Raw genomic sequence first — 13,185 nt, 5'->3', positions numbered from 1 at the left:
CTTGTCTCCACTGTTGAGGAACAGTATTTTTTTTCCTCATACTGTTTGTTGAACTCTTTATAGTGTATTGTTATTCTTATGAGTGTAAAGTAAACTGAAAATAGATCTTTGTAAAAATTAAGAGTGGGAATAGGAAGGAGAGGAGAAAGGATTGGAGTGTGGGCAGGAGGGAGAGTAGGGTAGGAAGAATCACTGTATTCCTAAATCTGTATATATGAAATTCGTATACCATAAGTAAAATTTAAAAGAAAAAACACAAAAAATGTTTTAAATTAGATTTCACTTTCTCTTTTTAACTTCTAGGTATATTTTATATTTTGGTGCTATTACTTTTTTTAACCACTGTCTTACTGGTGGACTTTCAGGTTGAGTATTGGTTTTTTAGTTTACTGTTTTCTGTTTTCTTTCCATTTAAGATGTCCAGTAAAGAAAGGGAAGAATCAAGGAGAGAAGTTGCAGTATTGGCAAACATGAAGCATCCAAATATTGTCCAATATAGAGAATCATTTGAAGGTCAGATATATTTTCTAAGAGCTTTCAGAATAAGTCCTAAGCCATTAATGATTTTTGGATATTCTCACTGTGGGGACTTTTTTGTGAATTGTATTCTCAGGAAAGAAAAAGAATATAAATTTTTTGCTTTTTTTTTCTTAAGATTTATTTATTTATTTGAAAGGCTGATAGTTACATAGACAGGAAAGAGAGACAGACAGATCTTTCATCTACTCCCCCAGTGGCTGCAACAGAAGGGCTAAGCCAGGCTAAAGCCAGGAGGCAGGAGCTTCTTCTGGGTCTCCCACGCAGGTGCAGGGGCCCAAGGGCTTGGGCCATCTTCTCTTGCTTTCCCAGGCCATAGCAGGGAGCTGGATTGGAAGTGGAGCAGCCGAGACTCAAACTGGCACCCATATGGGAGGCTGGCACTGCAGGCTGGGGCATTGACAGCGATGGCCCCAGGGGTAAGCTCTTTATTAGGTGATTTCTTTGGTCCTACAGGGTCAACAGAGTATACCATGTGACCTCAAGAGTAATTATTGAGCACAGTGTTTAGGTTTCTTCAGAAAAAGCTTAGAAACTGGAACAGTGAGCCCAAGTCTAGAAGTGGAACTGGAAGACCTCAGTCATGTGTTGCTTCCCCAATTCCAGGCTAATTTTTAAGTTAATGATTTTGTGTGGCCCACATATGGTGTTATAAATATCCAAATGGCCCTTGGCAGAAAAAAATTTCCATACCTACTAGAAGATAGTTGAAATGACTTTGAGGGTCATACTACATACCAGTTTCAGAGTGTGAATTAGAGCCAAAATCACTTTTTTTTTTTAAAACCAGATGAGCAAGGTATTAAAGTAAAACATAGTTTTTAAAAAATATGGGGCTGAGCTGGCGCTGCGGCTCACTAGGCTAATCCTCCGCTTTGCGGCACCAGCATACCAGGTTCTAGTCCCGGTCGAGGCGCCGGATTCTGTCCTGGTTGCCCCTCTTCCAGACCAGCTCTCTGCTGTGGCCCGGGAAGGCAGTGGAGGATGGCCCAGGTGCTTGGGCCCTGCACCCCATGGGAGACCAGGATAAGTACCTGGCTCCTGCCATCGGATCAGCGCGGTTTGCCGGCCGCGGCGGCCATTGGAGGGTGAACCAATGGCAAAGGAAGACCTTTCTCTCTGTCTCTCTCTCTCTCTCACTGTCCACTCTGCCTGTCAAAAAAATAAATAAATAAATAAATAAATAGAAAAAAAATGGGGCTGGCATTGTGGCACAGTGGGGTAAGCTGCTGATTGCACTGCCAGCATTCCATATTCGAGTGCCGGTTCAAGTCCTGGGAATTCTGCTTTCATCCAGCTTCTTGCTAATGTTCCTGGAAATGCAGCAGAATATAACCCGAACACTTGGCTCCCTGCCACCCATGTGGGAGACCAGGGTAGAGTTCTTGGATTTTGGCTTTGGCCTGGCCTAGACCTAGCTGTTTCAGCTATTTGGGAAGTGAACCAGCAGACGAAGATATCTGTCTCTTCTCTCTGTTACTCTGCCTTTGAAATAAATTTTTAAAAATTAAAAAAAAGGTTCACTTAATATATCATAAAGTACCCAGTTTATGTATTTTTTTTAAATGATGGCAGTAAAATGAAGATGTATCTTATGTGAAAGAATACCATGGTAACCAAGTCGTCCTTCACAGGAACTTGAATTTCCTTTATTTATCTTTCCCCTAGCATCTGATTTTTAGTTTCTTTTCTCTTTTCCTTTTTAAAAAAGGATTATTTATTTGAAAGACAGAGTGATAGAGAGGAAGCTACCTAGGACAAACACACACACACACACACAGGTCTTCCAACTGCTGATTCATTTTCCCTAAATGGCTGTAACATCCAGGTGTGGGTCAGACCTAGTCACCTGCCAGGAACTCCATTTTGGTCTCCCATGTGGATGACAGGGGCCAAAATCCTTAGGCCATCATCCTTTGTCTTCCTAGGTGCAATACAGGAAGCTAGATAAAAAGCAGAGTAGCTGGGATCAAACTGGCTCTCCTAAATGGGATTCTGGCAGCTTAACTTGCTATACTACAATGGTGGTCCTAGGTTCCTTTCTCTTTCATCACCAGAATTTTATTTTATTATAAATACGTATTTATTTATTTGAAAGGGAGGGAAGGAGGGAGGGAGGGAGAGAGAGAGAGAAAGAGAGAGAGAGAGATCTTCTATCTACTGGTTGACTCCCCAAATGCTTGTAACAGCTAGGCCTGGGCCAGACCAAAACCAGGAGCCAGGAACTCCATTATGGTCTCCCATGTAGGAGGCAGGGACCTAAGTACTAGTGCCATCCTCCCCTGCTTTCCTAGGCTCATTATCAGGAAATTGTATCAAAGTGGAGTACCCCCCCCCAAAAAAAAAAAATAATTGGTGGAGCAGTTAGTAATCAAGCCAGCACTCTGATATGAGATGTAGGCATTGCAAGCTGTGGCTTAACCTGCTGTGCCACAATACCAGCTCCGACATCTTACACTTTGCCTACTACAGCAGTATCTCTATAGCGGTGAACTTTTAAGCTAAAAGGGATAAGAATTCCTGTGTTTCACAAGCTCTCCAACCTCAACTTAGAGGTTCATTCTAAAATTCGTATGGTATAGGGGCTGGTGTTGTTGTGTAGTAATTTAAGCTGCTACCTGCAATGCCACCATCCCATATCAGACCACTGGTTCTAGTCTACTTCTCATCCAGCTTTCTACTAATAGTCTGGGAATGTAGTAGAAGGTGGCCCAATTCCTTGGGCACCTCCACCTGCTTGGGAGACCCAGATGGGGTTTTAGGCTCTTGGCTTCAGCCTGGCCTAGCCCCAGCCATTGCAGCAATTTGGAGAGCGACGGAATATCTGTGTGTGTGTCCCTCTATCTCAAATAAATAAACCTTAAAAATAAATTTTTATGGTATATTTTTATCTTATGGATATATATTTGGTCACAGTCCCTGTGCAGTACTAAGATCATTTTCTCTCTATTCTATATAGCCCTTTGAACTTCTCTTTAATTTTTTTTAAAGCTTTTTGGGAACACAAATATTTAATTATCCTCTTGAATAATTAAAAATAATTTATATAAGCATTTTAAATCTAATTTTTTTAGAAAAGCAACTTAGTTTAAAAATGTAAATTTTAACATTATTTTGAATATTTGTCATGGAAGATGAGGAAATTATTTTTGTTTATCTTGATATAGAATCATGGCCTCAGCAGCTCTTGTCTTGAATCTATCACTTCAAGAGTAGGGGATCTTTTTCTGCCAACAGCCATTTGGATATTTATAATGTCATTGGTGAGCCATACAAAATTATCAACTTAGAAATTATCCTGCTTTAGATTTATTGAATTTTGAGCCCCACCTGCAGCTGCCTTGGCAAAACCAGACCAAATGATTTTGTGGGTCTTAAATGTTCCATATACCGAGCCTTCCTCACCCTTGCTTTAATCAAAATGGATGCAAATGCTTTCTTGGAAGCCATTTTTCAGGTAAAGAACAGTGAAATCAAAGAAAACTCCAAGAGAGTAGAGATTGCCTTTTTACAGTTGAATCCTTGGAGTTTATCATAGTGTTTATTATTTTGTCTGATAAATACTTGATTCAAATAGATAAAACGAAGTTGAAAATTAATGGTAATTTAGAAACTAAGATTAACCATCTGACATATTGGTGGAGAAACATGATTTTATATATGACATTTAAGAAATGTAGTATTGAATAAAATAAAGTATATCTGTATGCATTTTGTCTACATTTCAGAGATGATGGTCAATGTGAACACCACTATCCAATAAGATGGTATAGTCTTTATTTTTTTTTTAAGATTTGTTTATTCATTTCATAGAATTACAGACAGAGAGAGGGAAGAGACAGAGAAGTCTTCTTCTGTGGGTTCACTTCCCAAATGGCCGCAATGGCTGGAGCTAAGCCAATCTGAAGCCAGGAGGCAGGAGCTTCTCCCAGGTCTCCTATGCGAGTTCAGGGTCCTAAGCACTTGGGCCATTTTCTGCTGCTTTCTCTGGGCATTAGCAGGGAGTTGGATCAGAAGTAGAGCAGCTGGAACTTGAACCGGTGCCCATACGGTATGCCAGCACTGCAGGCGGAGGCTTAACCTACTATGCCGCAGCACCAGCCCCAGGATTTTCTTGATAGAAAAATTGTTGCTAATGGAGTTTCCTGTTATCCTGTCATTATACAAGCTGTCTGACCAGTGTGCCTTGAATTTGCTCCTCAGTTCTATTAAGTATGCTTCTGTTTTCTGTTTAGTTGCTGCTTTCTAGAAAACTTTACGTACCCATAATTTAGCTATGCTTTTTATATATCTTTATTTTAATGAAATGTTATGGTTATGTTTTGTAGAAAATGGTTCTCTCTACATAGTGATGGATTACTGTGAAGGAGGGGATCTGTTTAAACGAATAAATGCTCAAAGAGGCAATTTGTTTCAAGAAGATCAAGTAAGTTAGTATGTAGGAGATTGACTCCTGTTAGTTGAAAGTGTGCTGATTAGTATATGCATTTATTTTTAACCATAAATGTTAATTATAGCTACTAGAGCAATTTGGTGTAATGTCTAAATCTTGGTCACATTTTTGTCTACCTCCCACCTTTGAATAGTTTTCTCACCCTCATTTTCAGTCTGTAAGAATAGATGTTAGACACACATCTATGTAAACTTAATTATTCATCATCGCTGGTTAAGTATTCTATATCTTGTCAATCTGACTTACTGGTGCCAAATCAGACCTTCCTAAAATTAGGCTTTGCCTGGTAACTCCAATTCTAGAAGCTTTGCATTGGCAACTGAGTTAAATCTAATCTGTTTTGATTTTAGGGTCTCTAAAATATGTCCTTATTCTACTTGAGCAGCCTATTTTTTCTATTCTTTCCCTGCACCTCTTCATTTATTATATCAGATGTTTATTGAGCATACACTTTGTTTCTAGATACTGGGCCTTGTGTTTGTACAGTTTATTTTCCTTCCTGTGTATTTATTCTGATTATTTTATTTTAGTAATGACTTTCACCCAACACTTTTTTGTTGTTGTTGTGATTTACCTATTTATTTGAAAGGCGAATTACAGAGAGACAGGGAGAGATCTTCCATTCATTGATTCACTCCCCAAATGGCCTCAATGGCCAAGGCTGGGCCATTCCTAAGCCAGGACCCTGGAACTCCATCCTGGTTTCCCATTTGGGTGGCTGGGACTCATGCACTTCTGCTGCTTTCCCAGGCACATTAGCAGGAAGCTGGTTTGGAAGCAGGGCAGCCAGGACTCAAACCAGTGCTCAAATGGGAAGCCAGGCATTGCATGCATCATCTTAACCCACTATGTCACTATGCTATCCCCCCCACCAACTCTTTTTCAACCACTTTTTTAAAGCTCAACTAGTCTTGCTTCTTTAAATTTTCTGTAACTGCTGTAATATCCTGTGATCTTTTCCTTCTCTAAATTCCTGGTGCATTTCTCATTATCACCTTTCTTAATTTTAATTGCATACTTTTACTTAGGGGAATAAAGGAAGCACTGTACTAGAAGTTCTGTAATTATATTTTGCCAGATGACTATAGTTAACCTTCTGACAAACAGGATATGAAAAGTGTTATTTTCCCACATCTGGCCAACATTGTATAATATTTCATTGTAGTAAAGTCAAAATGATATCCTGTTTAGTTATTTTTAAGTTGGAGGGAGGTTTATATTTTGCATTCATGTTTATTGACATTTTCTCTCCATCACTTACTTTTGCATTTTTTTGTTCATTTCATGTTTTTACTGCTAGTATTTTTCTCAGTGACTTGGAAGAACATTTTGATGTAAAAGAAATAGCAATCTATGAATTATATTGCAAGCACCTTCTCCATTTATTATTAAACTTGATAATTTATTTTGCCATACAGATTTATCAGCTTTATCAGTCTTTCTCTTGTGATTTGAATGGTTGCTGTCATGTTTTGAAAGTCCTGCTTCAACTAAGATTTTGGAAAATAGCCCATGGTTTTTTTTGTAATTTCATGAGTGATTTTTTTTTTTTTTTAAGATTTATTTATTTGAAAGAGTCACAGAGAAAGGTAGAGACAGAAAGAGGTCTTCCATCCACTGGTTCACTCCTCAAATGGCCGCAGCAGCTGGAGCTGAGCTGATCAGAAGCCAGGAGCTTCTTCCGGGCTCCAACAGTGGTTTAGGGGTCCAAAGACTTGGACCTTCCTCCACTGCTTTCTTAGGTGCAGTAGCAGGGAACTGAATCAGAAGTGGAGCAGCTGGGACTTGAACTGCTGCCCATATGGGATGCCAGTGCTATAAGCTGGAGTTGCTTTTTTTTTTTTTTTTTTTTTTTTGGACAGGCAGAGTGGAGAGAGAGAGAGAGACAGAGACAGAGAGAAAGGTCTTCCTTTGCCATTGGTTCACCCTCCAATGGCCGCTGCGGCCGGCGCACGGCGCTGATCCAAAGGCAGGAGCCAGGTTTTTCTCCTGGTCTCCCATGGGGTGCAGGGCCCAAGCACTTGGGCCATCCTCCACTGCCTTCCCAGGCCACAGCAGAGAGCTGGCCTGGAAGAGGGGCAACCGGGACAGATTCTGGCGCCCCGACTGGGACTAGAACCTGGTGTGCTGGCACCACAAGGCGAGGATTAGCCTGTTGAGCTGCGGCACCAGCCCTGTAAGCTGGAGTTTTAACCCCCTGTGCCACAGAGCTGGCCCCATAATATTTTTATATCTAGGAATGTCATCCACTTGGAATTACTTTGGTAATACTTGGTATTGAGGTAGACATTAAGTCATTATACCTTCAAGTGACTGATTCCAGAAACAGTGTTTACATATAGTAAATGTGGGAAAAGGAAAAAAAAATCAGATACTTTTCAAATTTCCAGCCTTATTATTTTCCTATATTGTGATTTTTATTTGTATTTTTAAAAAGTATTACAGAATTCTTTTAAAAATGAGAGTCACCTTCTGTCGTACTATTATAAAATATATAAAAAGTTTCCATTTTTCACTCTTGAAGATTTTTATTTAATTTTATTTACAAGAGATGCTACTATTTTAGATACTCCATACATTATTTATGTTAATTGGCTTGAACATCTTCTTAATGTTAGTGCCTACAAAATAAAAGGAAATTGTAGCCTAAACATTTTTTAAATGGATTTAGTTCCCTTCAACCCCAAATATACCCAAATCATTTTTATGGTCAGGAAAGACTACTGTGAAATGTTAATTTTAAATGAAATGACAGATCTGATTTTTCTCCTTAGATTTTGGACTGGTTTGTACAGATATGTTTGGCTCTGAAACATGTACATGATAGAAAAATTCTTCATCGAGACATAAAATCGCAGGTATGTATGTTTTGTCACTAAACTTTCCATGTAAATTAGGACATTAAGCATGCATTTCCTTGGGCCATAAATTTTGGAAACTGATTCAATGTGCAGTAGATTATCTGTCTTCTCTTTTTTCTATTTCTCCTAACTCTAGTCCCAGAAATCCTCTTCATCTACATTGCATAGTAGATCTGTTATTTCTCATGTCTTCCTCTTGGTTTGCTCCCAAATTATGATGGAATAAATCTAAAAAATAGATGTGTGGACAATATATTTGTGGGGATTTTCCATGTTTAAAGATGACTTTATTTCATGCTTTCACTTTAATGATCATGTGAATATAAGCTTCTAGGTAGGAAATTATTTTCCTACAGAATTTTAAAGATAGTCCCCACTGTCTTCTGGATTCTAAAAGCCATTATGATTTCTAATCTGCATATGTTTTCTGAGGAATATTTTAGGATATTCTCTTTGTTCTCATTGTACTGAAATTTCACAGTGTTAGGCTTTGGTGAGGCTTGGTTTCTAGTCAGTATACTGTGTTCTTTTTAATTTGAGAATATATTTTCTCTGGAAATGTTCTGGAAAGTATTTAGCTATAAATTTTCAATATTGTTATCTATTATTTACTTTTACTTTTAATCTTCTGGATTTTCATCTAGAGGTATTTACATCTTTTAAAAATTTATTTAGGGGGGCCGGCGCTGTGGTGTAGTGGATAAAGCCGCTGCCTGCAAGAGCCAGCATCCCATATGGGCGCCGGTTCAAGTCCCGGCTGCTCCACTTCTGATCCAGCTCTCTGCTGTGGCCTGGGAAAGCAATAGAAGATGGCCCAAGTCCTTGAGCCCCTGCACAAATGTGGGAGACCCCAAGGAAGCTCCTGGCTCCTGGTTTTGGATCAGCACAAGCTCCCGCCATTGTGGCCAATTGGGGAGTGAATCAGCAGATGGAAGACCTCTCTCTCTCTCTCTTACTCTCTCTCTACCTCTCTACCTCTCTCTCTCTCTACCTCTTCCCTTCTCTCCCTGTGTGAGAACAAAGAACAAGAATTTTGTTTTGACTTTCAATTAAATAAATCTAAAAAAATAATAAGATTAAATTAAAAAATTTATTTAGGGGCCAGCGCTGTGGCATAGCAGGTAAAACCACTGCCTGCAATTCTGGCATCCCATATGGACACTCATTCAAGTCTTCAATGTTCCATTTCTGATCCAGCTCTCTGTTACGGCCTGGGAAAGCAGTAGAAGATGGCCCGAGTCTTTGGGCCTCTGCACCTTCATGGGAGACCTGGTAGACGTTCCTGGCTCCTGGCTTTGGATAGGCCCAGCTCCAGCGATACCCCCATTTGGGAAGTAAGCCAGTGAAAGGAAGATGTCTCTGTCTCTCTCTGCCTCTCTGCAACTCTGCCTTTCAAATAAATAAATAAATATTAAGAAAAAATTATTTATGCATTTGAGATGCAGAGAGACACAGACAGAGCTCCTAGCCACTGGTTCCCTCCCCCAAATGCCCGCAACTCCTGGGGCTGGTTCATGCTGGAGATTAGAGCCTGTTCCAGGTCTCCCATGAGGGTGGCAAGGACACAGCTACATGAACAAATACCTACTGCCTCTCAGGGTTTATGTTAGTAGAAATCCGGAATTGGGAGCAGAGTCCAGACTCAAATCCAGATACTCCAATACGAGATGCCAGCGCCTAAAGGGTGCTTAACATCTGGGCCAAACACTAGCACCCTAAGAGCTTCTTAATCGGTCACTTCATGTTATCTTTGTCCTTTCATATTTTATTTCTTTCTCTGTGGAATTCTAAGTGAATTCCCCTACCTCCTTCCCAGTTAACTAAATTCCTTCTTTTGTGTGAACTAAAGCTTATCTATTTACGTTTTTAGCTATAATGACTTTTTTGTCTTCAAGATTGCTGATTGGTTTTGTATCTGTTCTTATTTTCCTTGGTTTTTGATTCATAGTGTCTTGTTCTTTTGAAATGCATTTCTTTGCAATTTTCTACACATACTTAACGTTTTTTGTTGGACTATTTTACAAAATCATTAGTGAATTTTTGTTCTGATGATTTTATTGGGTATTTTTCTTTACAGTGGAATACTTTCATGTCTATTGGAGTGTGTGTGTGTGTGTGTGTGGAATTATTCTGTGGGAAATATTTTGTCTCTGTTCCTCATTCATCTTTACATGAAGGATTCTTGAGTGCCTCATTTTAGCCCTCTCAGTTCCCAGGGTGGGGAATATAGAGGGCATTCAGCTGCTTGTTGTCCATCTTCTTACTTCTTGAGGCCTGTAGTTCCCTTTGTAGCCTAACAGTCCCAGGATGAGTAGCAGGAAGAAGGGAACTATAGTGGGACTGTATATTCCACCTTTCCAATTCCCCCAACACTCTGCCCCCTAATCATATTTCACCTCATCTTACTCCATCCCAGTTAACTCCAGTCTGTCATCTTGGCATTAAGCATTTGCCTGACTGAAGTCTCCTAATTAGGAATTTGGTTCCTGCTATCCTACAAACTCATGGCTTCCACCACTTGAAGTTCTATATTAATGAATGAAAATAGTTGGTAAATTATTGGAAACTCTTAACATTAATTAGTTGCCTTTAGGCTAGTTAGAATTTTTAAGTAGGATTTTTTTTTTTTGGAAGGGAGGGGTTCAACTCATTGAACTTTATTCATATAATGTAAAATTCACTCATTTAGAGCATTTGGTTCAGTGATTTCTATACACTCACAGAGTTGTGGCACTATCACCAGCTCTAATTCTAGAATATTTTTAGCACCCCAAAAAGAAACCTTGTACCTGTTAGCAGTCTCAGCTCTTTCAGCCTCCATCAAGACCCTGGGAACTACTAATCTATTTACTTTATGGATTGCCTATTCTGGACATGTTGTGTGAATGGAAATCAATATATACCTATTGCCTATATTTATTTATTTCAAAGACAGGGAGACAGACAGAGATCTCTCATCTGCTGGTTCAGTACCCGAATGCCCACAGTGGCAAGGGTTAAGCCATGCTAAAGCCAGCATCCAGGGACTAGTCTGGGTCTCCCAGGGAGTTGGCAGGGACCCAAGTACTTGAATCATCACCTGTTGCTCCCAAATATGTGCATTAGTGGGAAGATGGACTCAAGAGCAGAGTCAGGACTTTAACCCTAGCACTCTGATGTGAGATGCAGACAACCCTAGCCATGTCTTAACCACTATGCCAAGTGCCTGCCTGCCTTATTTTTAAAATTGAGTTACTAGTATTTTTGTTATTCTAAGAGTTATTTTTCTGGGTACAAGTTTCTTATCAGATATATGGGTTGTGTTCATTTTCTTCTTCTGTTTTTTTTTTTTTTTTTTTTTTTTTTTTTTTTAAGGCAAAGTACATTGGCAGGGAACTGGATCTAAAGTGGAACAGCTAGGACTGGAACCAGCACTCAAACGGGATGCCAGCAATCCAGGCAGTGGCCAAAAAACAAACAAAACAAAAAAAAAACAAAAAAAAAAATTGTGTCTCCCCGCCAAAAAAAAGTTTTGTGTTTCCAAAAAACAAATTTTTTTATTTGTATATTTTCATTTTATTTGAAAGGCAGAAAAGGAGAAAGAAATCTTCCATCTGTTGATTCACAGCCCAAATACCCACAACAGGCAGGGATGGGCCAGGCTGAAGCCAGGAGTTAGGAACTCAATCTGAGTCTCCCATCTGCTGCCTTGCAGGGTATGCATTCCTTCTTTTCTTATTAGGAAACCAAAAGCAGACTGAGGTTAACTAACTTCTTTACAGTCCCTCAGCCCAGTAAGTGGTAGAACCAATATCCAGGAAGCTAGATCCAAACCAGAGAAGCCAGAACTGAATCCAGACACCCTGATATGAGATACAGGTGTCACAAGCAATGTTTTAATCACCGTGCCAAATACCCACCCTTATACAGTTTCTACATGGTATCCTTCGATGCATAAACGTTTTCAATGTTGACCAAGTTCAGTTTGTCTTTTTTTTTAGCTTGTACTTTCAATGTCACCTCTAAGAATTGCCTAACAGAAGGGCCTGGACATTTATCCTCTGTTTTCCTCTAGGAGATACCTAGTTTTACTTTTTATACTTAGATCTAGAATCCATTTTGAGTTAATTTTTGTGTGTGGTTTGAGATAGGGAAAAATATTCCTTTGCATATGGAGACTCAGTTATTCTGGCATTGTTTTTAAAATTTTTTGGGGGGTTTGGTAATATTACTTAATTTTTTTTATTATGTCATTTATTTGAGAGGCAGAGACAGAGTGAATTCCTGCCCACTGGTTTACTCCTCAAATGCTCACAATTGCCATGGCTAGGCCATGGCTGGAGATGCCAGCTGTTATTATCAGTTCTCTCACATTTTTTGTGACAGGAACCCATTTACTTGAGCCAAAACTGTGGCCTCCTAGGATCTACACTGGTGGGAAACTTGAGTCAGGAGCCAGAGCTGGGAATTGCATCCATGCACTCCGATATGATACATGGACATTTTAATTGCTAAGATAAACACCCCTCTCCTGTTTTTCTTTTTTCTTATGGAGTACAATACAATATTTCAACACATACACTACATAAACTAGCAATTACATAAACTGCCAGGCAATTAGTCTTAGTATTTCCTTATCTTTTCTGTGTGTTTGGAATCTACCGGTTTCCCTCTTCTAGTTCTTCTACTGAACATAACACATTTTTGTGAACTGTAGTCATCCGCTATGCTATGTAATACCAAAATCTTCACCTACCTGCATTTTGGTACTCAGTATCTTGTCTCCTGCCATTCTCCCACCCCCTAGTATTATTTTTTAACTGGAGTAATTTTTGTGAAAAATGTTGTTGATTCAGAACTGGACTATGACAGTATTTGTGTTTTTTTCTGTCTTCCACAGAACATATTTTTAACCAAAGATGGTACGGTACAACTTGGAGATTTTGGAATTGCTAGAGTTCTTAATAGGTAACATCACTATTATGCATTGTTTTAATATGATATCTTCAGTGACATTTTAATCTCTAATGAATATGTAATAATTTATAATATCTTTTAGGTGTCTTAAATTTTTCCAACAATTTTCTGTTTATTCTAGTACTGTAGAGTTGGCTCGAACTTGCATAGGAACCCCATACTACTTGTCACCTGAAATCTGTGAAAACAAGCCCTATAATAATAAAAGGTATTAAAATGATATCTATTATATATTATTGCCTTTAAATCTTTCAGCTATGCTATATTAATTAACCTTAAGAATACTATTCTAAAAAAGGATACTATTGTAAAATTAATCGTACGCATATCTAAACATATATGTACACATAAATATTTTTTAATATCTGATTAAGATAA

The 13,185-nt window shown here is 38.9% G+C and overlaps 1 protein-coding gene across 22 annotated transcripts in view; it reads left to right on the top strand.

Annotated features, from left to right (window-relative positions):
- The window catches only part of NEK1 (NIMA related kinase 1), a 203,320-nt gene that overhangs the window by 11,225 nt on the left and 178,910 nt on the right, over positions 1 to 13,185 (top strand). For all 22 annotated transcript variants that reach the window (XR_011386262.2, XR_011386261.2, XR_016228912.1 and 19 more), the window contains 5 exons: positions 417 to 513; positions 4,866 to 4,963; positions 7,765 to 7,848; positions 12,731 to 12,798; positions 12,929 to 13,015. Coding sequence is in view for 14 of the 22 variants with exons in the window: in XM_070068291.2 (XP_069924392.2) it covers positions 417 to 513; positions 4,866 to 4,963; positions 7,765 to 7,848; positions 12,731 to 12,798; positions 12,929 to 13,015 (434 nt within the window). In the remaining 8 variants the exon portion in view is untranslated. The remainder of the gene's footprint in view (positions 1 to 416; positions 514 to 4,865; positions 4,964 to 7,764; positions 7,849 to 12,730; positions 12,799 to 12,928; positions 13,016 to 13,185) is intronic.

The sequence above is a fragment of the Oryctolagus cuniculus genome, chromosome 2 (genome assembly GCF_051225735.1).
Source record: "Oryctolagus cuniculus isolate XC-2025 breed Fujian yellow rabbit chromosome 2, ASM5122573v1, whole genome shotgun sequence".
Taxonomy (NCBI): Eukaryota; Metazoa; Chordata; class Mammalia; order Lagomorpha; family Leporidae; genus Oryctolagus; species Oryctolagus cuniculus.
The sequence above is the reverse complement of the archived record's forward strand: the minus strand, read 5'-3'. Positions and strand labels throughout refer to the sequence as shown.